Raw genomic sequence first — 25453 nt, forward strand, 5'->3', positions numbered from 1 at the left:
CGCAGCTTAGGAAGCACAGTTTTCTCTATTTAGATATTGGTAGAGTTTGGCCGGAATCAAACAGACGCAAACCTAGAGAAGAAAGTAAAGCAGTGCTGCAAGAAGAAAAAAGAAGCACAGGAGACAAAATTAATCTCTCTTGCCAATTTTGGAGTGATTCTTTGTTACTAAGCATTGATACCTCTCTCTTTAGCCTTGACAGTTACCTTGAGCTTTTCTGATGGAACAGCTAGCTCTATGGCATGAAACTATTAGGTTCATCGTTTCTGAAGTCCCTCCAATCACTCTGCAGAACATCACTGTGTCACATCCACGTAAATAGAATAAACAGATTAAATAACCATCGTATTACTCCACAGCCCTAGTATTATGGTCTTCTGTCTTGTAAGTATGCCACCCTCAATTCATCCAAACTAAACTAATCTTTTGCCCTAAACCCACCCTTCTTTCTAATTGAAAGACATCACCATCTACCAAGTTGGTAATTATTTTTCTTTGTGTCTCCACTTACCCTGATCACCTTCATTCTAATCAATCAGGAAGTTCTGATAATTAAAACCTTTAAATGTCTCTTGAATTTATCAACTTTTCCCTACCCTCACTGCTAAAATTGCAGTCCAGATCATGACAGTCTCTCACTAAGATGTCTGCAACGTTCTTTTTTAGGATCCCTGATTTGCTTTTCTTCTCCACTCTCCACACGATACACATAGGATACTGCCATGCTCGTCTTTTCAAATTTACCCACTATACATGATTTTCATGACCTAGGACCAACTTTTCGTCCTAACTGTGGTCCCTTCTCTTGCCCTCTCACCACGTTCCCACACACACATATGTAACCCTAACTGTACTTCAAGATACAACTTAATCATTATTTTCTCTGGAAAGACTCCCTGATATGTCTGGGCTGCCTTGTCTGGGCTTGTGATGTGCTTACATTACAGGTGTTTAAGTGTCTCCTTTCTAAGGCTGAGAATTCAAGAGGGGCTAACAGTGAGCATCCATGTTAGCATTTGCCATTGAGTCCCCAGGAAATTTCCTAGCTCATAGGAGGCACTTAAATACTCACTGGATACTTGAAATAACTTCATTTAACTTTCATAAATATCAGTTCCAGTTTTCAATATCTAGTCTTTGACAGTGTGTTGGTTTGCATTTAAATACTTAGGCAATTAATTTTGTTAGTTAAGCATGAAATTCGTTCTCTGATATTTTCAGCACTTATATGGTAAAGCTTAGGTGAAAAAAAATATTTTAAATTTCCTTTCCCAGGTCCAGTCTCAAAGAGAAGTCTTATTATCATTCCAATCCCATCAAAAAGAAACTGAGGCAAAAAGAAGAGTTAGGTCACGTACCCAAGTGACTCACTGACAATCCAAAATAAATCCAGAATTAATCCTCTGAATATTCTGAGTCCAATACGATTGCTTAGCTCCTGAGCTGTGCTCTTTAACATTCATAGGGGAAAATGTATTTTGCAAAACTGTTAGACCCTTGACGATGAATGTTATTTTTGTTTATAAGAAATGTTTAAATATCTTCAAATATAAATTGGCTCTAGGCTAGAAAAATCTAGCAAAATTTAGAAATTTTGTAAGTCTCCTCTAGAGAAACTATACATGATTTGGGAAATTTGACTTTGGTGATCAAAATGTCATTGTAGAAAATTGTACAACTCATGGTAGAGTACCTACCTCTAAGGGAAGGGGGTGTCATGATATTAGTGTACTCAGCAATTTAAAGTCCTTCTGTTTAAGTAGTAGCCCATGGAAAGGTGAGACTGCACAGACTGACTCTGCCCTGGTCTCAAGCTGTTAAGTGAAACTCAGCAACTTGACCTATTTTCAGAAGAAAACCAATGATCACCGATGGTATTGAGAAAGGGCAAGATTACCCAGAGGCTGGGGCAGGGAAGTTGGCTGGTGGGGAGGACTTCTATTACACAGCATTCACCATCTCACTCCAAAATGCACCTTAGACCAGCCCCTCCTCCAAAGCCTCCCAGACAGGGAGCCAATCCTGCCCTCCTCCCTTTTTTTGAGGTTCTCCTTTGCTGTCTTCACCTCACACAGTGCCGGGGCCAGGGAAGTAGGGAGAGGGACTCCTTGCCTCTTATGTAGCTCCCTTAGGGCTCTAAACAGCTCACTCTTTGCCTATGGCAACATGTCCAAGTCGTGATAAATTTGCATTTACCCCCTAGCCCCTTGGCCAACAGCAACAAAGAGCTTTCAGTGTCTTGGACCCATCCTCCTTAGAAGAGAGTGAAGTGTGTTAAAGAATACTTTTTTTGTTTTTGTTCAGGTGTGAGATTTTTAAATGAACCACCATGTTTAAATAATAACTTCACCAGGCACATTCTAGGTGTCTTATGCCTGTTACCACTTCTAATCCCGTAACAGCCAAAGGAGGTAAGTAATGGCTGCACTTGAGAGATGCATAAATTGAAGCCCACACCTAGTAGGTATCCTGTCCATGTCACATGACTACGGCCTGGCAGAGCCTCGGTTTCAACTTGAGTTATCAAATTTTGTGTTTGAGCTCTTAACCACCAGGTCTGCTTCCTCTTGGTTACAGACTGGATATGTGTGCATGTGTAGGACAGATATAAATATAGAGGCAGATGTAGATACAGATGAATATAGCTATATGCCACTATATATTTATCTTGTGACTATAAGATAAACAGTAAATATATATCATGGTACTTTTTTCAATATGCTCTTTTATTTTCTTTGTAAGTTTTCTTCTCTCAGTACCTTGTTTCACTAACTAGCTTTCTTCCTTTCTTTCCCTGAACTATTTTCTGGTGGGGATAATTGCTTCTTGTACCGTGAGCAACTGACACTTCCCTGAAAGAACTGAAAAGACCTGAGGGACAGATTTATAGTCAGAGGCCTTAGGTGTTAAAATACCCTCGAGACTCCAGTTGAGCCTGAACATTAGAGCCCTAAGGAATGGATATGCCTTATCATTTTTCTTTGCCTTTCTCTGCCGATTATTCTTAATAAATGGCAAAGACTCCTGTAAGTATGTGCCCAGAGCAACTTCAAGAATATTGCAAAAAAAGCACATCCTTCCTCTCGTTTTCCCATTGTTGGATTAAAGTGAAACACAGGCTTATATTGCTGAAGGCAACATAAGTACACACGACATGCAAACTGGATAATTAGATAGGTGTAATTTTAGAATAATGGAGGATTTTTTAAAAGATATTTAGAACTGTCCTATATTGGAATGATATTTCTCTTTGAGATACGCAACTGCAAGTAGTTGCTCTGAAGAGAGAAAATGCAACCAAAAAAGTCAGAGTAGCAATCAGTTACAAAAGAGATCATAAATGCAGTGCTAAGGTCAGGTATGTTCGGCCTGAAGAAGACTCGCCTTACCTTCATATGAAAGAACACAGTTCAACATACGTGAACTCCATTCTCTGCCTCTGTCAGTAAACAGAAAATAGGAAGAAATTAAAACAGGAAGGTTTATTTGAAAGAAAAACCAAAAAAAAAAAAAGTGTCTCATTGGTGCAAGTTGAATGATGCTAGAAAATATTACTTATGGAATTTATCTCCTTACCTGGAGGTCTCTAGAATTAAAGCAAAACAAATAGCTGCTCAGCATTTAAAAAAAAGCCAGTTTTGGGCGCCTGGGTGGCTCAGTTGGTTAAGCGACTGCCTTCGGCTCAGGTCATGATCCTGGAGTCCCGGGATCGAGTCCCGCATCGGGCTCCCTGCTCGGCAGGGAGTCTGCTTCTCCCTCTGACCCTCCCTCCTCTCGTGTGCTCTCTCTCTCTCATTCTCTCTCTCAAATAAATAAATAAAATCTTTTAAAAAAAAAAGCCAGTTTAAGTAGTACAGTTCTAGCTGTGGATGCCACGTGCTTGTGTGTGTGGGATCGAGGAGATAGGTATCAATTACATAATTTCAAATGGCAAATGTTAAAAGGGCTTCTCTATATACAACTGCAGTAAACGGGATATAGGTTGGGAAATTAATGGCAGGCTCCATAACGTAATTATTCCGAAGAATAATCCTACTGAATAACAAAAGAGACAAGTGGTTATAAAACCTATATTTACAAAGATCTTTTAAGAGCCCAGAGTGGAAAGAAATACAGAAAGGAAAAAAAAAAAAAAAAGACATTTGGAAAGGAAAAAAAAAGTGTAAAAACTGAAAGGGACAAGATATTGCTGAAGGCAAGTTCAAGTAACACATCAAAGGCATGAGAAAACAGGAGAATTAAATTCAAGGTTAGTTTTTCTCTATTTAGAACAAAAAATCATAAATAGGATAGGAATGTTTCTATTTGAGGGGCAAATACTTTAAGGGAGGGAGATAACCAAGTAGAAACACATGATATCTAATTGTTCTCTATGCTTTCCATTATAGAGCAAAAGAGAGGGCTGAGGGATATGAAGGGAGATATAGAGACATATATTTGCTTGTCCCCAAATGCTTAAGATCCTAACCTTGTGATTTTATAAGATAGATATATACTGTAGCTTCAGTATCTATTTAAAGAAAAGGAAATGTGAATGGTGACACGCTGTGTAGCAAAGAACTTAAGCACAGAGATTCTAGAGTCTGACTACCAGAGTGCAAAACTAAACTCTGAATGTTTACTTACTGTTGAAACTCAGGCAAGTTTGGTAACCTTATTATCTTCATGCAGAAAGTAGTGTGGGAAAGAACTCAAAAAAATCTCATTAGTGAAACCACATACTAAAGTAAGAGATTTTAATAAAACGACAAGGGACTTAATTCTTTTTATATAATGCAGTATTTGCACTCTGAATTTGAACATCATTCAATAGAAAAAGAGAGAGAGAGACAGATACATGACTCCTACAGGTAGATAGACAAAGATGGAGACACACATACACATATTCCCATAGATATAGATGAAGATACACACATACACGTATAAATTTCTATCCATACATCCATCTCTTGCTACAGGTACAACTATCTATTTATAATTGAGACATAGCATGTCTAGAGACTAAGAGAGCAAGGCCTCCATGACCTTCAATAAGTTACTTATTTTTGCTATACCCCAGTTTCTGCATCAGTAAAGTGAAACTAATAATGACATCAGTCTTATGAGGATTAAGCGAGAGCACCTATGAAGTACTTGGAATGGTGTCTGCCACACAGAGCAAACACTGGCAATTGTTAAAAAGCTGGTTAATGAATGAGTTTTCAGACTGCATGCCTGCCATGCACCAGGCTCTTTTCTAGACCCTGGGAATACAGCAGTGAACATAAACATTTTTACTCTCAGTTTAGGGTACTATCAGTGTTACTGTGCAAGTTATGGATGTGATTCTTGTTTTGAGAATCCACTTGACTATTTTAAGATAGAAGAAACTGGAGCACATTTAATTGAAGGAGGAAAAGAAATGATTCCTTAGCAGAGTTTAAAGACTGAAGTCACAGAAAGAATAATCTATGGCACAAGAAGTATTGGGAGGCCAGAAAGGGCACAATATGGAGAGCAGAGAATACAAGGTGATTCTTGAAGAAGAGAAGGCTCACTCCTTTTTCTGAGATGGAAGAGGGAGAGGTGGAAATTGCTAAACATATGAATAAGGTTGCTTGGAAAATGGAAGGTGAGCCTTGAGTTGGTGTCTATTCTCTCAGTGAAGTACTAGATAAGAGTTTTTGCTGAAAGATAATTAGGGTGGAACGTTAATGTTGAGGAGAAAATGTTGATAGTTAAACTATCGAATGTAGTTAAGAGGGACAGTTGACTATGAATTTCAGACAGGGCTAAAACACAGACCCGGTGGCAGATGATGACATCTCAGTGAAGGTCCATTTAAGGAGATGATTTCTTACAAATGTTGTCCATGTCTCTGTGGCATATAGAAAAAGTGATCTTTATACATTCTTTCAAGTACTCATCCATCAGATATTTGCTGAATGCCTATTGTCTCCTAGGGGAGAATAAGACTGGCCTGGACTCATCTTTGCCTTTTGTGGGGTAGGCGTAGAATAAGACAATAAAAGTAAACAAATGATGTGGTAATTCTAGATTGGGAAAGTTCTATTGAGAAGCTAAAATAGAGTGAAGTGAGAGAGCATGAGAGGAGAAGGGGGTGCTGTCTTAGATTGTGCGAGGAGAGAAGACCTTCTGAGGGAATACCTTTTGAGAGGCAATGTGAATGATGATGAGGGGGACATGGAAGTATGGTGGCATGAAGTTTTAGTCAGCGGAAGTAGCAAGAGCAGAGGCCTCACATGAGAAGGAAATACCCAAGAAGGCCAGTGAGTTAGTTCAAGGTGGGGGAGATGTACTCACAATGAGTACGAACAGGTGAGGCCTTGCAGGACACTAAAGGGCCTGGACTTGCAGAGAGGAGTGTGAAAATACAGGGTGCTGCTGGAAGGAAGCCTGAGAGACAAAAGGAAGGTGGCTGCTAATACAGCAGATTCATGTAATGATTATCTGGGAGAGAGGTCTGATAATAAATGTCACTTACTGTTTCACTATAAATGTGCAGAGATCCTGGCTCATAGAAATCTGGGATGACAAAAGTTCAAATAAGCTGGTTTTACTACACTGGACGTGAAAAGAGGGGACCACAAAATTTGTCTTTTTTGAACTATTTTGTGTGTTTCTAAACACTTAGTAGATGATGAGAACTGAAAATATTTACTAGTAGTTGATCTCAACTGAGGATGACTTTGCCCCCAGGGGGACAGTCAGCACTATCTGGAGACATTTTGAGTTGTCACAACCTGGAGGAGGGGATGCTAATGGCATCTACTGGATAGGCAACAAGTGTCCTACCCCCAGTAATCAACCAATCGAACAGACAAACAAACACAAATGTAGGAGTTCATAAGGCATGGGACCTTCATCAAAGTTCACTTTATAGGGTCATGTTTCATGGGAAACATAATCCCTAAGAGCCATTCGAGACACAGGGGAACAATACCATCATTGTACTTAAGAAGTTATACAATACATGTTGATTACAACCTTTTATGTTTATTTTATGTGATGCTGTATATATCGATTATATATCTGATAAAGAAATGTGCTAAGAGGTTTTAAAAATTATTCTTTTAAGGAACTGTAAACAAAGGTTTTATATTTTTCTGAATGAGGTCAGCATTCAAAAATAACTTCCTACACAGCTATGGCAGCTCCCCCACCGAAGAAAGTGGCAGCAGATCACCTAGCCGTAGCAAAACACAAAAGGTTATTTTTCAGGAGGAATGAACCGGGTTTTCATACTTCAAGTAGTAATCTATCCAAAACCAATACTAGCCAAGGTGTTTGAGATTTTCCCTTATCATGAAAACACTTTTTTTTCTGTCTCTAACTCAACCCAACTATATCAACAAAAAATCAAATATATTCAAGGCACTCCTTTAAAGGTTAGTGGAATCAAAGTAAAAATGTTAAGTTGAAATCAGCTATTGCCTAAAAAATGAAAATTTAGATTTTACAATATAAATATATCTAGTGCTGTACTGGAGAAATGAAAATGGTTACTGCCTCTAAGCAAATACTGAGCAGTGTTTAGCTCCAAATGATGCTCATTTCTGTTACTTTTATAACATGGTTGTAGGGTAATTAGTAAGTAGTCAGCTAGTGTTACTTGTGGAGATCTAGGTAGGAACAGGAAATACTATGGTCTATCAGGATAAAGGAGGAGGGGATCTATGGATTGTACATTTTAAAAGAAAACTTGAAAAGTCGAGAAGTAAACTATTGGAACAGAAGAAAAAGAGGAGAGCATGGCACTGAAAGTCAAAGTCTAAAATGTATTTGTGGTCAAGAGAATGACATTACCCCCACCCCCCTCTTTTCTTCCTCCTTTAATTCTATGTGATAAGAGGAAGTGATTTGGAGCTTCCAAGGAAGCCAAGCACTCAGTGGAAAATGGGCTAGTGCTAATAGAAACTGCCTGTGGATCCAAAAAATACTAAAATGTTTCTTACCTCTGAGCACTGGGAAGATAATAGCTGGTACTGTTGCAATGCACACATAACAGGATGATGTTTGCAGCTGAGAATAAAAGGTTTTAAAAATTTATTTATTTATTTGAGAGTGAGAGAGACCATGAGTGCAGGGAGGGGCACATGGAGACAGAAAGAAGCAGACTCCCCACTGAGCGTGGAGCCACGCAGGGGCTCGATCCCATGACCCTGAGATCATGACCTGAGTCGAATCCAAGAGCTGGACACTTAACTGACTGAGCCAGTTGCCTCAGGTGCCCCTAAAATGTTTTAAATATCCACACATCCTAACATTCTTTATACAGGGTGACCATATAGCCCTCTTCCCCCATTAAAGTTCTGAGTTATAGCTGTTTTATTCAAGCTTGTGGGAGACTGCATTAATGTCCCCAATTCATCGTTCCTTCCACCCACATCCTTTGCTATGTACTTTTGCTATGATTCTCCCATCTTAGGTGGGGCATACTTTTTCATCTCTTGACTCTAGGCTTGGCTATGGACTTGTTTTGGACAAGACAGGACTCAGACAGAAGCTTGAAATGGACTAGAAATTTTAATATTAGAAAACTAGCGTTCTTTCAATACTTGAGAGTTGATGGAAAAACTGATTTAGCCCAAGGTTGGGGAAGGAGAGTTTGACAGAACACGGAAGAAAATATCCAGCTTACTCAAGAAACCAGTTTTTCATGCAATTAAAAGCCTAAAACAGGATAATATTGCTTCCCTGGTCTCCATCAATAAGATGAAAACGATCCAAAATAGTGGGATTGGGGGGTAACTGGGTGGCTCAGTTGGTTAAGCGTCTGACTCTTGATTTCAGTTCAGGTCGTGATCTCAGGGTTTTGAGATCAAGCCCCGCATCAGGCTCCCCACTTAGCAGGGATTCTGCTTGAGATTCTCTCTTTCCCTCTCCTGCTGCCTCTAACCCCCCCACCACGTGCGCACACACTCTCTCTCTAAAATAAATAAATAAATCTTTAAAAAAGAAGGGTGGGAGTGGGGCAGCAGGGGAAATGCCAGATGTATCTTGTAAATTAGAAATATCTCCTATTAGAACTATTTATTTGTTCCATAAGATAACCAAATAAATTTCAAATTCAGTTTTATCCCCAGTGCTTGGTATAGGATCTATACATAGGGGTTGCTCATAACTTTGTGAAGAATAAATAAATAGATTGTTGGAAATCATCCTAGAAAAAATATGTATTCATTTATGTATTTATTCAATAAATAATTGTTGAGAAACTACTATATGTCATGCCTTATGGTGGGTGCTAGGCACACAGCAGTGAGAAAAATGAGCAGATAAATCACAGCCCTCAAACAGCTGATAGTCTGGTTGAGGAAAACAGAATAAATGAAGTATAAAATATTCAGATGATGCTCAGTGATATGGAGAAAAGATACATCAAAGAAAACACATGGATGGGTTGGGGTAGAAGGTCTCTGCAATTTTAAAAAGGTGCTTAGGGAAGGTCTCACTGGAAGAAAAGGGCTTTTGAATAAATCGTTTAATGGAGTGAGGCTCTGAGCCACATAGATATTGAAAACTAGTGTTCTAGGTAGAAGAAAGGGCAGGTACAAAGGCCCTGAGGCAGGAGTGTGCCCGGTGTGCTTCTGGCAGAGTTAGATGGGTAGTGTGGCTGGAGCAAAATAAGGGAGACAGAGACTATTAGGGGAAGATCTCAGAGTGGTCAAGGGGGCCAGGCCTCATAAACCACAGTTAGAACTTTGGCTTTTATTCTAAGTAAGGCAGAAACACATTGATTTTGAGCAGAGGAGTTGGAGAATACAGTGTGTTTTAAATTAGTCCTCTCTAGCTATTGTACTGAGAATATACTAGTGGGGGAAGGAAGGCAGAAGCCTGGGGAGACTATTACAGATTTCCAAATTAGAGATGATAGTAGCCAAAAGAGGGCAACATTCCACGAAAAAAGTTATCTGGAGAACTTGTAGAGAACATACATGGGTGTTTTTCGCTAATGATTTTGAAGTTGAAAATTTTAGAGCAGATACATTTGAATAATTCTATTTTTAATGCTATTTCATAGAATTAAAAATCACCTTGCTCTTCCCACTATGAAATGTTATCTCAGAGATAGAACATTTAGATATCTAAACGGTATATATATATATATATATATATATATATATATATATATATATATATATATATGGCTTGAGTTACCTATCCCTAAAATTCAGAAATGTAGATTCATTCCTTTATCATTTTCTAAAATAACTCTAAGAAATATAAAGCTTAAGCTCTTAGTAGTCATAAAATGTGGATGAATTACAAGGTCCTTATCTAAAACTATTTTCAGGGCAGAGGCATCAAGAACTACTTTTTACTACCCTCAGGTCATGGGGAAGAAGCATGAAAGAGAAAGGCATCCAAAACAGAAGAGGGATCCAGTCTTAATATTAAATCAGACGAACCATGAGAGACTATGGACTCTGAGAAACAAACTGAGGGTTCTAGAGGAGGGGGGCGGAATGGGTTAGCCCGGTGATGGGTATTAAGGAGGGCACGTACTGAATGGAGTACTGGGTGTTATACACAAACAATGAATCATGGAACACTACATCAAAAACTAATGATGTAATGTATGGTGATTAACATAACATAATAAAATAAAATAAAATAAAGAAGTTGAAACTGTGAAAGTTTATGTTACAGCAGAATGATAAGGAGAGTTACAATAAAAGTGATGATGAAGTCCTTGAAAAAAAAAATCTACCTATTTTATTTCTGAACTGGCCTCAATGATTTTCCTTCACGAAATAAAACAGAAACATCAAATGGCAGTGATAGTTGGGATAAAAAAAAAATCACAATTGTTATAAACATCTGCTATAACAATTTATGCACAGTCTAAGAGAAAGCTTTGCATATTGGGAGCCCCCAAATGGAGAGTTGGAACGGTATAGGCCTACTTTCAGATCCGAGCAATATCCCTTACTGCAGAGGTTTGAACCAAATGTATGATTCAGTTTTGGAGTTTCAAGTTTTTTTCCTCTCTAATATGGTAGTAATAATATCTTTCTCAGGCCATTATTGTATGAGCGTTAAATAAAAAATAAATAATACCTATAAAAGGGTCTACACAGCTCCTAGAATATGGCATTTGTTATTCATATATATTCATATTCATAGGCTCCCTGCAAAACAACCACACAACAATAAAATAATAATCTTAGGGAGGTAGAACGCCTGAAGCAAAAAAGGGCATTGTTCTACTTCCCAAACCAAGTAAGACAGACTGTGAGTCTACTGCAGAAATAGCGACAAGAAATTTGGACTTGAGGCTCTTTTAGACTGCAAAGAGATTCTCATTAACCTAATTAAGATAAAGGGACCTTAATTGGCCTAAGGGAAACTCCCTGTGATAAAATTGTGAGAACACACAGATTTGTGCTGAATGCCTCTCAGAGAATGAAACCTGAGGGCATATTCAGACAATTGACAGTATTATATTTGATTCTGGTAGAAACTTTAATATAACCACAGCAGAGAAAAAAAATTGGACCATTAGCAAGCATGTCATTATTATTATTACATATTTGCATAATCTCTCATTGAAATAAGACAGGAATTTTAAACTAGTAAGTACATATATCAGTGTTTGTATTTGTCATTTATTAATTCTTCTGTGTAAGTATTATTAATGATTTGTAAAGGTTTTTAAACCAGTAGTATCCCGGTATTGATTTGAATTTTCTCATGAAATGATTGTCATTTCCATTCAGGTCTCCCAAGTGTCCCAGCTGTACTGTCCCAGGGAATATTCCTGTACTGTAATCTCCTGGAGGCGACATTGCAAAAGAGGTACGTGAAAAGTTTTTCTGTGCTCTACTTGAGAACTGTCACACATTTCCAATGCTATGTAAAATGAATTACAAACAGGACTCTTCAAGTCCAAATGTGCTTGATGTGGCCCAATTCTGTTTTTCCCTTGCAATAACAGGGTTAATGTTTGGGGGGAAATTTTTTTTTTACGAAAAGTGCAGAAGTTGCTGCTACATCAAAAATCAACTTGGTTACTATTAAAATTATATTTAACAAAGTTGCCATATACAAGCTTCTATTTTTCGGTTGGCTATACACAGATGTGGATCTAAAGAAGGAAGTGCGTGACTTTCATCTTCTCGATAATTTTATGTTGATTACAAATTATATAGATGGAAGGAATGTGAAATAAAATGTAATGAAGGCCAAGAAAAGAAGGGGCTAGCATAGTTCAATGGCCGGGAAAACCAATTTTGGAATCAGAAAGACGTGTGTTCAAATCAGAGTTCCTCAACTTATTAGGAGTGTGACCTTTGGTGATTTATTTAACTTCTCTAAGTTTGTTTCCTGATCTTAGAGGGACCCTTAATACTCCTGTATCACTAGGTTATCATGAAATTTAAGTACAAAAAGATATAAAAGTTCTTGTCACATTGTCTTGAACATAAAAAGTACTCAAGTATTTAACGTGCTCAATTACGTTATTACCTTTCTCTGTAATACTAATAGGCACTCAAGTATTATTACTTAGTTGTGGTTGTTATTATCACTAGATCAAGAAAATAAAACAACTGATCTGTGATGTTCAATACGCACTCAACTAATTTCAACGCCGTTTCCCTCTGGCCCACTCATCTAAGAATGAGGAGTGTGGTTATAGATTGGAAAAAAGTTTTCCCACTGCGGTAAATGACAGTGCTCTAGGCGCAGCGGAGCAAAATGAAAGAGTTGTCAGCGCCTTCTGGTGACAAGGTCCTCCCCCCGGGATGGGTTCAGTGAGCAACAGATACATAGGCCAAGCTTGGTGGAGAAGACCCACCTACAGATCTCCAATTATCGCTAATAGTCTACACTTCGCTTAGCTCCCACTTCTTTTTTGGGGGGGGGGGTTGGGGGGGTAGCCTCAACCTGGAATATTAGGTGTTGAATTGGTCAGGACATAAGTGATTCAGCTTTCTTTCGTTTAAAGTCCTCAGTCTCCTACACACCTGATAAGTGCAAATGCTTCTGGGGAACAAAAGTTTTTATGGAAAGAACAGCGCTTTGCTCTAATCACTAAGCTTCCACGTAAGCTTGGCCGCAATGCCTCAACACGCATAGAACGTTCCGTCGGGGTAGACTCCTGTGACAATCCTTAGAATCCTGCCATAATCGAGACTCTCCCAGACGACGGGGAGCAGGCCAAAGGCTCACTCCGTAAACCCACGTTAAGAAGGAATATGCGAGGGTAAAATGAAGAAAGGGAAACATAAGATGGAAGCGAGAGGAGGTGGGACTCCGGAGAGCTCTACAGACCTCAGGAACCACCAGCGTCCAGCGGAACCTTACGTCTCCGCCATCTTATACCGTAATTGTCCCCTCCCACCGCCTGAGCTACCGTCGCTGTCAGAACAGCGACAATTACAGTCGACTCCGGGCACACGAGACCCAGCGCCCCCCTGCGCCGCGACTAGGGCTAGGGACAGGAGGTCAGGAGTCGCCATGGCTGACGACCGGTATCGTGTAAAAGTCTACTCACTGAACAAGGACCACCGATGGGATTGTCTCGGCACCGGGTACGTCTCTTCCATTTATGTGAAGCGCCTCCAGGGAGTGTCCCTGCTCGTTAAGTCGGATTCCCAGGCCTCAGCAATCTTGGAGTCAAAGGTAAATTCAAAGACGCCCTATCAGAAGCAACAGAAAACCCTGATTGTTTGGTCTGAAGCAGAGAACCATGGTATCGCGTTGAAGTTCCAGGACGCCGAGGGCTGTAGTGAGATCTGGGAAGACATTTGCCGGGTTCAAGGAAAAGATCCATCCGTCAAAATAACGCAAGACCTCTTGGAGGAATCCGAAGACCAACAACTGGATGAAGTCCTGGAAACCAATAATGTGTTTGACCTGCCTAACTGTGAACTCAGTAAACTTGAAGAGATTTCTGACTTCATTTCCTCGGTTCTCGCTTCACCAATCGGTAAGGAGAGACTGGCTCTGATCTTAGAAAATGAGGACTATATTAAAAATTTGCTGCAGCTGTTCCACACCTGTGAGGACCTAGGGGACACTGCAGGCTTACACCATTTGCATGAAATTATTAAAGGCATCTTATTCCTTAACAAGGCAACCCTGTTTGAGATCATGTTTTCTCCTGAGTGTATCATGGATGTGGTAGGATGCCTCGAATATGACCCTGCTTTGGCTCAGCCAAAAAGGCATAGGGAATTCTTGACCCAAAATGCAAGGTTCAAGGAAGTCGTACCAATAACAGACTGTGAACTTAGGCAAAAAATACATCAGACATATAGGGTACAGTACATCCGTGACATCCTTTTGCCTGTACCATCCATGTATGAAGAGAACTTTCTTTCTACTCTTACAACTTTTATTTTCCTCAGCAAGGTTGAGATAGTCAGCATGCTGAAAGATGATAACAACTTTTTGTCTCAAGTCTTTGCACAGTTAAGGGATGAGACTATAAATGATGATAGGCGGCGCGAATTGCTCTTTTTCTTCAAGGAATTCTGTGCATTTTCTCAGACATTACAGCATCCAGACAAGGATGCACTGTTCGAAACATTGACAGAATTGGGGATTCTTCCTGTTCTTAAAATTGTAATGAGCATGGAGGATTTGCAAATAAAGTCAGCTGCTACTGATATATTTACTTATCTAGTGGAGTATAGTCCATCCATGATTCGAGAATTTATCATGGAAGAAGCCCAGCTGAGTGAAGACGGTAACCTTTTCATTAATGTAGTCATTGAGCAAATGATCTGTGATACTGATCCTGAGCTAGGAGGTGCTGTTCATTTAATGGGACTTCTTCGTATTCTACTTGATCCAGAAAACATGCTAGCAACACCTAATAAATGTGAAAGAAGTGAATTTCTACATTTCTTCTACAAGCACTGTATACATAATTTCATAGCACCACTTTTTGCCACCACTTCAGAAGATATATGTGACGGGGATAATGTAGCTGGATCCGACAGAAACAACACAAATTGCCTCAATAATTATCAAACAGCACAGCTGCTTTCTTTAATTTTAGAGCTGCTCACATTTTGTGTGCAACATCACACATACTACATAAAAAACTATATTTTGAGCAAAGACTTGCTGAGAAGAGTCTTGATCTTGATGAATTCAAAGCACACTTTCCTGGTCTTGTGTGCTCTCCGCTTTATGAGAAGGATGATTGGACTTAAAGATGAACTTTATAATTGTTACATCATCAAGGGAAATCTTTTTGAGCCAGTTGTCAATGCTCTCCTGAATAACGGAACTCGGTACAATATGTTGAATTCAGCTGTTATTGAGCTGTTTGAATACATAAGAGTGGAAAATATCAAATCTCTTGTTGCACATATAGTAGAAAAGTTTTATAAAACACTTGAATCGATTGAATATGTTCAGACATTCAAAGGATTAAAGATTAAATATGAAGAAGAGAAAGACCAGCAGAATCATATACAGAGGAATTTACACTCTATACCGTATAGTAGAATACTTCACAGGCGTACCAGAGTCGTGGAGAAGGAAGAAAAGTGTTTTAAAGGAAATTCAGAAGAAGGAGAAGCAATTATGCCGCCATTGGAAAATGATTTTCAGGATCGTTACAAATTTATGGAGACTAAAAAAACAAAAGAAAATGAAGACAAGGTAGATCCTCCTAAAAGAGCATCTCGGGGGGGCTACAAATTTGCTTCATCCCATTCTGCTCCTGCTGCTAATGAAACACATAGCCTGCACGGTAGCAGCACAGTTGGCTTAATGAATCGTCTGGATGATGAAAAAGATAAGGAAGATGAAACACCCCCCAGGAAGAGACCACGTCTTAGCTTCTAAAATCTTTATGAGAGACCCTCAACATGACTGAAATCTACATTACGAAAATTCTGTAAACATCAGTTAGCTGAAAAGTCTGAATCCAAAAGCTTTCTCATTTGAACTTCTAAGTATACAATAAGTAGCAAAGATGTCAGGGTCATCACCTAAGACGGTTTAGTTCTGCAAAAACCAAACTTCACAGAATTAAAAAAAAAGAAAAAGAAAAAAAAAGAACTAAACTAAAAAACTAACCAGAACCTGAATGATAAATTCTTTGCAAGAAAAAAATCTTAGCTGGGGGGGGGGAGTTGGGGAGGGGAGGAAACAGGTTGATAATATAAGATGAATGTAGTTTTGTTCCAGGGCTGTATTTTAAAAACAGCTATTAATACTGCAGTTGCAAAGCCTATAACATTACTTGCCTAGTGGTTCTGACTATGGTTTTCTTTGCCTCAGTTGCCTCTTTTTTTTTTTTTTTTGCCATAAAAATTCTTGTTTACGTGGAAAACAAAGTCAACTCTAATCAAAAAAACAAACTGAAGCTATTCACATGTCTGTGAAGATATAACACAAATTCAGCCTCTGGGTAATTGGAGGGAAGTAACTTGCTGTGTGTATTTTCATAAATAAAAAAGGAAGCTGGATTCAAAATGTGCAGTTGTGAATTTAACTTTTTTTTTTTAGATAAGAGATGCCAAGAATCAGTCCACTGGTATTCTGAAAAGGTGTTCTCTATTACCCTGGTGGTGGGTAGATCAGAACACTTCCAACTGCCAGATGGTGAAAGGTACTTCTGAAGGTATTTCCTGACTCATTAATAAAGTTGTGTCCATCTTCAGAACAGCAGGTTAAGTTTTAAAGTATAATTTACAAAGACTAACAAAAAATAGTGCTGAATGAGGTGGCATTTAATACCTAGGAATCATTTTGGACCAAGAAGAGGTTACTTAAGTGTCGAATTCCACCTATAGTACCTGAAGTGTTTTTTCTAAAAACAAACAAGGGTGTAATATGAAAGGTGCTTTATGAAAGAATGAATGCAATGCATTTTTTTTTAAGATTTTATTTGTCAGAGAGAGAGCACAAGCAGGGGGAGCGGCAGGCAGAGGGAGAAGCAGGCTCCCCACTGAGCAGGGAGCCGGATGCGGGACCCTAGGATCATGACATGAGCTGAAGGCAGACGCTTAACGACTGAGCCACCCAAGCACCCAATATGATGCATTTCTAAAAATAAGTTGTAAGCAAAGAGTTAAGAGGATTTATTTTTAGAGGAGCAAGTTAACTAGAGGAGCAGGTTTTCCTGGAATGGCTAAAACTGAAGCAGTATCTCCTGTTTTGAAGATTTTAGAGTTGATTTTAATTTTGGTCATTGTTTGACCCAGATGGGCTGTGTCGATATAAAGTATAGTTTTCCATAAGACAGATTTTTGTTTTCTATTCAAAATACCATAGTAGTTGTTTTGCACCGTTTGATGATATTCATGCTGAACTATAAAATTCAGAAATTAAAAAGTCACCTTGTAATACCAAAAATAAAAGAGACCATTTTAAATGTACTATTGTGCCAATAGAAGACACATCTCCTGCAACAGTAAGAGTTGTGTAAGAGCTACAAAGAGAGTGTATTCTTAAAATAAATAATCATTTCATCAGACATAAAGCCTGCTAAAGTGTGGACATGACCTCAGGAGATATAATCACATATTGCTGAGGACATGACACAGCACGGAAACTGCATTTTTACATGTCTCAAGCCATGCTGGTTAAATGTTTTAATGGGACTATTCATGTTGTGAGTATATGTCAAAAAAGGCAGTTTGTTCCAAGAGCATCTCATGTTTTCCTTCTGGCTAGACTGTCATGGGGAATGTTATCCAGAGTACACACATTTACATGCATACTCAGAATGTTGTTTTGAAAAAAATATGCTTAACCCTTTGTTTTGGTGGGAGTAGCCCCAATTCCTTAACAGAGCAGCTATTTACAACTAGACAGAGAAGAACAATTTCTCTAGGCTCTTTCTGGTTATTCTCTTCAGCTAGTTTTAATCAGCCGTTAAAAGATGGGCACTGTAGGAGAAAAAAAAAAAGAGTATTTGCATTTCTTGCTGTACTGTTTCCAGTGAATTTGTAAGGAAGGGTGGAGGAAGGCATAAGTGTAATGGGAAGTTAAAAAAAAAGAAAAGAAAAAAGGACAGGCTTTCTATTGAGCTGTGTAACCTCTATGAGCCCTTTCCTAGTCTCACCTACTTAATGTTAGGGAAACAACATGACAGGCAAAATGGTGCAAAGGCAATCTGCCCATCAGATGGCATAACCTACTATTACAGGAACACTTAAGAGGGCAACAAAACACAGAAGAGCAATCCTTACTGTCTGCACACTGAGTGAAAAATTGACCAAAATGTTCAGCCTCTCGATACTGTGTGTGAGGAAATACCATGTCAAAAATAATTAATTTCATCTTTAAGATTTTTAGAAGTAATTTTAAAAGGACCCTTAAGTGGGTAATTTATGAAAAGAAACAGTTTGGAATGGCTTCATATGTACAATAAAATATAGGTGAGCATTTTTGGAGAGGCACCCTGGGCTCATCAAGATCAGGGCTTTAAATACACGACTTCCAGTAATTTTTATGGCACAGGGACTTTCTAAATACACCAACAAAGGAAAGGTGATACAAGAGATAAGGCAAAAGCTTCATATTTGGGAGAAGAACCATGAGAGACTACGGACTCTGAGAAACAAACTGAGGGTTCTAGAGGGGAGGGGGGTGGGGGATGGGTTAGCCCGGTGATGGGTATTAAGGAGGGCACGTATCGCATGGAGCACTGGGTGTTATACGAAAACAATGAATCATGGAACACTACATCAAAAACTAATGATGTAATGTATGGTGACTAACATAACATAAGAAAATACAATTTAAAAAAAAAAAAAAAACTTCATATTCAGACAGCCCTTGCTGACAGTACAGGCTCTGACGCTTACCAGCCCCATGACCTTAGACAATTTACTATTTTTTTCCTCTGACCACAATTTCTCCATCTTGTCTGAAAATTCAGAAACTATATGTAAACTACCCAGATCATATTCAGCACTTAATAAATAGCTTTTGAAATTCTTTGTTATCAGCAATAGTAGCATAATCATTTCCCAGAAGATTGTGGATAAAGTCAGGTAAAAACACTTATATCACAAGTTATACTCATAAATCAATAATCCTATATTCTCAATCAAATTAGTAGCAACATGATAAATTACAAATTGATGAGTTCAGTTCTGGTTAGCAGACAAGTCTATGTGTATGCCCCACGCCCCGCTGAGACACAGCTGAAATAAAAAACATTAAAGTATGGGGTGCCTGGGTGGCTCAGATGGTTAAGCGTCTGCCTTCGGCTCATGTCATGATCTCAGGGTCCTGGGATCGAGTCCCACATCGGGCTCCTTGCTTAGCAAGGATACTGCTTCTCCCTCTGCCTGCCACCCCCCCTGCTTGTAATCTTCCTCTCTTTCTCTCTGGCAAATAAATAAATAAAATCTTTTTAAAAAAATTAAAGTACAAACAAAAATAAGCTTGTGTAGCAATAAAGACACTTGGGTGGAGTGGTGTCTGGGTTGTTAAATATGGAGCGTAGAGCGAAATTGAAATCAGAAGAGTAGCAGGAGAGGTGGGGAGGGCATCCAAGATTTGTGAAAGTGACAAGAGTAACTAAGCATTATTCCCTTCCCTCCCACGCCCCGCCCCAGCAAGCAGAGCAGTCAGCTAGAACGTATCCGTAGATAACAATCCAAGTGTCCTTCTCCTTAAAGCAAATGAAGTAATGGACAAAGCGGAGGGCCCTGGTATGGAGGTTGTAGCCTCAGAGTTAAGCTCTGCTCTTTAGGGTGTTGGGAGGATCCCAGATGCTGCAAGTTTCCCATCCTAAGGTGCAAGTCATGGTGCTTTGAAGATGCTTCTAACAGTTTGGAAGAGCTGCACCAGAATGTTTTCCTTGGGGAGGAAGCTTTCAGAAGCAGTTTTGAAAGACAGAGGTCCCTTAATGCGCCTTCCTCCCCTGTGCAACCCTTGATTCTGGGTTGTTGCTCTTCCATTTCCACAATACCTGAGTGTCTCTTTCTAGTAACTATAACTTTGCCCTTTCTTTCAGTTATTCCTTACTCTCACCCAAACTTTTCATCTAGGAGGATCCGGTGTGAGAGGGACAAAGACATTTTTATAAAACCAGAATCAAGTTTGAATCACATAGGTTTCATTTTTGCCAGGCTGCCACCCAGAGCCTATACCAACCAGCTGGCCTAGGGAAAGAAATCTGCATCATACTCAGGAATGGTCAGGACAGAATCCTGAATTTTCAAGATAGGTCTAGATAATTTCCTATCCCTTTAGTCCTGACTCAATGACCAAATTATCTTACTCTAATGTAGGGCTTCTCAGTCTCACCACGGTTGACATTTTGAGCCAGATATTTCATTGTTTTGGAAGGCATTCCTGTGCATTGTAAGAAATTTTGCAGCATCCCTGACATCTACCCACCAAATGCCAGCAGCACACCCCCACTTGTGACAACCAGAAATGTATACAGAAGATAATAAATATCCCTCAGGAGGCAAACTCACCTTTAATCGTGAATCATTAGTCTAAAGACACACAGAGCTTGATTCAAGAGCTTCTCTTACTTTATGGATATTGGGTTCACACTCACTAGGCTGAGTTACCTTTTTTCTTATGCTCTACCTGAAAGGGCCAAGTACATACAAGGGTCAGGTGTATAATACACTTTAATGAAAAGAGAATAGACTTTGCTTAGAATTACAGAGATCCTGTTTCTGCTTTTCATTACTTATGTAACCATGGCATTGGATGTGACACCTCTAATTCTCAGAGTTCTTATTTTTAGTGTATGGATGACGACACTGTTATGGGTGAATTGTGTCCCCCAAAGTTCCCATGTTGTAGTTCTAACACCCAGGGCCTCAGAATAGGACTGTATTTGGAGATAGGGTCTTAAAAGAGATAATTAAGTTAAAATAAAGTCGTTAGGATGGACCCGACTCCAATATAAGTGGTAGCCTTAAAGAAGAAATTTAGACACAGAGATGCACACAGAGGGAAGATACACACAAGATGGCCATCTACAAGACAAAGAGATAGACTTCTGAAGAAACCAACTCTGCTGACACCTTGATCTTGACTTCTAGCCTCCACAACTGTGAGAAAACAAATTTCCACCGTTTAAGTCCTCCAGTCTGTGGTACTTTGTTATGGCAGCCTTAGCAAACTAATACAAACACCTAATGGGAAGAAGTTTCCTGAGGATTAAACAATGTGTAACTTATGAATATCCCTGTTATTATGATATGATATTATGTTATTATGATAAACAGTTCACAAATAACATATGACAATAGCTATTCTTTTATTGAGCATGTATTACATGTCAAGCACACTTTCCCAGGCAATTTACCCATCTCATTTCTAATTTCACAGTAAATCTGCAAAAGGAAGATGTGGTGGCCATGAGAACGCACCTTGTAGAGAGGGAATATAATAAAATACAAGTAAAGGCCCCAGCCACTGCTCTGTAGTCATTGCCCCACTTTCTCCCAAGCCATGCTTCCTGGGGGCTGCTCCCAGCTAGTGACTTGCACAGCAGGGGTACTGAAGCAGCCCTGTTCTTGCGGGATGAGAGACTCCTCTGACTGGAGAGTTGCCTTGAGGACTTTCTGAAGGCTCTCCTGAACAATCTTTAGACTACAGGGTCATCTAGGACGCTTCCATCATTCCCTCTTTTCTTCATTTGAGGTCAGAGTGTGTGATGATCTGATGTTTTTTCCACCCTCCTCCAGCTTGCTCTCCATTGCCCTTCATCAGCATTTTCTCGAATGAAATCCTTGCATGCTAACTTCTCTCATGATGGCTCCTTCTTGGAGAACACGGACTAACACAGTATGGATTTTGACTCTTTTACAGAAGAAACAGAGGCACCCAGAAGTACGTAACTAGTACTTGGGAGAGTGTATTCAGATGTGTTCGTCTGACTCCATAGACCGAGTTCTTTCTCCTACATACAATGTGTCTTGAAATGTATCATGAAATTACTTTAAACATTAGAACCATTATGTGTACCTACCATATATATTTATTAATAATAAAGTAGAAATCTGTTATCAGTATATCAGGTCTATGAACAATCTATGCACACAGTGTCCCTCTTTCTGCTTTACCCATGCTTCCAAAGGTCATGTAAAGCTAACACTGCTTGAATTCTTCTCCATAAAAACACAGTACTCTGCAAACCACTGTCATTACACTCACCACAGGAGTTGCTAAAGAGGTAGCCTGTGAAATTTTTACTCTTGCCTCAGAAGTCAAGAGAGAGAAAATAACTAACTTTCACTATATGCCAAGCACCCCCACTAAAGTACTTTATATGTGTCATGGGATGCGTTGACATGAAAAATGGAGGTCCGTATCACCAGTTCTTCTCATGCATTCCCCCATGCTGCAATTTCATTGTTAATGTGAGAAAAATGTTGGGAATAGAGGCCTACTTAATTTACTGAGATTAAGTTTCAGTCCCATTGAAGAATGGGGGCTTGAAATAGAAATTAAGCCCAATTATATACAACTCGAAATTAAATACCTCGCACATCTGAGTGTGTAGACTGAGTTTCCTAGCCACTAGACTTGCATCAGTTCCTGGTCCTTTTCTACCTTTCTTTTGGATTTTTCTTGTTTCTTTCCCCTTTCCCCTTTATTGCTTTGAAAGGTATTCTTTTGATTCTAATCTAGTAGTTAGTTACCTTTATGTTGTAACATGCACACTTCATTTTGCAAAGACTAAATTTAATCAGTCTATCCTCCCCTGGAATAATAAAGGAAATTGTTTTAGATCTACCATCCCTCTATAGTATTGCATATGATTGCTATTTTAATACAGCTGATACTTTTAGCTGTTTTTACTAGGTTTTTGGTCTCCAAACTGTTGGAATCAGAAGCAAACCAAATTTGAGATACATTATTTCCTGCCCCCACTGCAATGACTAAATTGAGCAATTACGTGGGTAGTATTTGGAGAAAACTGCAGAAAACTACTTTTGTTGGAGAGTTACTAAGGCAACCCTTTAGAAAAGAAGGACACATGAATGGACTGAGGAGCCTGATAAGCTAACCAATAATATTGGGATGTTTCTGCTGTACACATTTTCAAAGATACCCTAAAAAATCTGAAGAGTGCTTTAGTCTATCACATTTGGCAGTGGAGAAGATACAGTATTTTTGATGTATTTCCAAAGATTGCAAAATATCAAAGAATGGTTGATAGTCTGTGGAAAGCTATTTATATTTTTCTCAAATTTGAGTATCACTCTTTAAATGTAATAAAATTTTGTATGATTTCTATTGATCTTAAATATGAAGATCCTTTTCAATGTAGAATAGATTACATATTATGGGGAAAATGGCACTATGTTAGAGTTTAGAAAATACATCAGTGTCCTATAGATGAACACATTTTAAAAAATTTTTTTATTTAAATTCAGTTTAGTTAACATATAGTGTATTATTAGTTTCAGGGGTAGAATTTAGTGATTGATCAATTGCATATATTACAGTGCTCATTACATCAAGTGCCCTCCTCAATGACCATCACCCAATTATCCAATCCCCCCACCCCCTCCCCTCCAGCAACCCTCAGTTTGTTTCCTAGAGTTAAGTCTCTGATGGTTTGCCTCCCTCTCTGTTTTCATCTTATTTTTCCTTCCCTTCCCCTATGTTCATCTGGTTTGTTTCTTAAATTCCATGTATGAATGAGATCATGTTATTTCTCCTTCTCTGACTTAGCATAATACCCTCTAGTTACTTTTTTCCAGATTTATTAAGATACAATTGATGTGTAACATTGAATCAGTTCAAAGTGTACAACACAATGATTTGATATATGTGTATATTGTGAAATGATCACCACAAGTTTAGGTAATATCAATTAGCTCACATAGTTATAAATTCCTTCAGATAAATATGTTTTTAATAGTAGTACTGTGCATGATGCCTTTATTTATCTTCACTAATATTTCAGACATAGATGAAAAGTGTATTGTAAGGGATATGCATTTAGAATGGCTGGGTTTGTGTCATTACTGAAGCACTTCCTACCTATCTGGCTTTAGTTCATTCCTATAACGTCTCTGAGTCTCTGGGCATTTATCTATAAAATGATGCTTATGCTATAAATAACAATGTAGGTAAAATTATAAAATCTTAAAGTACCACAAGGATGTCAATAAACATTTCCTACTTAGTTAATATGATATTGTAACAATTTTTCTTTTATACCTAACAACTAATGTGATTTCATTATTATTTCTCAAAAAAAATATTATATCAGGTATGCAGATATATTACTCCACATGATACCGTGAAAGTGAACTATGAGCAATGATTTACAGTAACTTCTATATGTTGTTCTTAACTGTAAGAAAATTGGCACGTTTTTCTTTTCTTCCTTTCTTCCTGTTTGAAATTTATAAAATGATATTTAATATATGAATATATTATTCCTATAAAAATACAAACTAGTAAGATTAAATCTCCTTTTACCATTATCTGAAATCTAAGATCTGTTTTTCTTATACTTTGCTCAGGAGCTCTTTCTTAACAGTTTGATGTACATGAATTTGGTGTTCCATGGGCTTTAAATATACTCACAGCAAATTCATATTATAGGTGTGTGCATATGTACATAAAATATATAATTTACTATGAAACATTAATAGATATTTACTCTTTGTCTTTTCCATTCTCCCTCCCTTTCCTTAAGAAGTATTCTAAATTTCTGGGACACCTGGGTGGCTCAGTCATTTAAGCATCTGCCTTTGGCCCAGGTCATGATCCTGGGGTCTTGGGATCCAGTCGCACATCGGGCTCCTTGCTCAAAGGGGAGCCTGCTTCTCCTTCTGCCTGCCACTCCTCCTGCTTGTGCTGACTCTCTCTTTCTCTGTCTCTCTCTCACCCATACAAATAAAAAATAAAAAAAAAAATAAATCTAAAAAAAGGAAAGAAAATGTCTTTTAAAAAAAGTATTCTAAATTTCCAGTAGGAAATTCAATTCCCAATTCTTAGCCAAGCCATCTAGGTGAGATTGACCCTTCCCCATCAGCAGCCCCAGGGATGTATTAAGGTATTCCTTGACATTTGTCACTGATACATGGAGAGATATACAACAAAGGCAGAGCAAATGAAATGCACAAACTTCTAGGAATTATACTCTCTTCTTCCATGAGAACTACTTGAAGAGATTCTCTCTGCTGCTGGCTGCAAATGAGAAATGTGTCCCTTTTGGAGCTGGTGGCAGCCATATTTTGAAAACAAGGGAAGAAGCTTTCTGCAGAAGAAACAAGTATCAAAGAAGCAAGGCATATAATGTCTTGAGAGAAATGCATCTATAATATTTAATCCCTAGATCAAGTGGCACCTGACACTTTGCTTTTGGATTATTGGATAACAAGAGAAACTGTTTCCTTTGTAATTTAAGCTAATCTACATTGGATTTTCTGTTATTTGAAATGTTCTGAGACTATAACAGGTGAATTGTTTAATCTTAAAGGAAAAAAAATTAACTCCAATGCAATTTTACATGTTTCAGGATGCAGACAGAGAA

The 25453-nt window shown here is 38.5% G+C and overlaps 1 protein-coding gene across 1 annotated transcript; it reads left to right on the top strand.

Moving 5' to 3' along the window:
* Positions 1-13163: 13163 nt before the first annotated feature.
* Positions 13164-16430, top strand: LOC113930833 (serine/threonine-protein phosphatase 4 regulatory subunit 3B-like). The gene has a single exon (XM_035725599.1). It carries the CDS (start codon positions 13216-13218, stop codon positions 15808-15810), a length of 2595 nt encoding a protein of 864 aa, XP_035581492.1. The 5' UTR covers positions 13164-13215; the 3' UTR covers positions 15811-16430.
* The last annotated feature ends 9023 nt before the right edge of the window (positions 16431-25453 follow it).

Source organism: Zalophus californianus, chromosome X, assembly GCF_009762305.2.
Source record: "Zalophus californianus isolate mZalCal1 chromosome X, mZalCal1.pri.v2, whole genome shotgun sequence".
NCBI lineage: Eukaryota > Metazoa > Chordata > Mammalia > Carnivora > Otariidae > Zalophus > Zalophus californianus.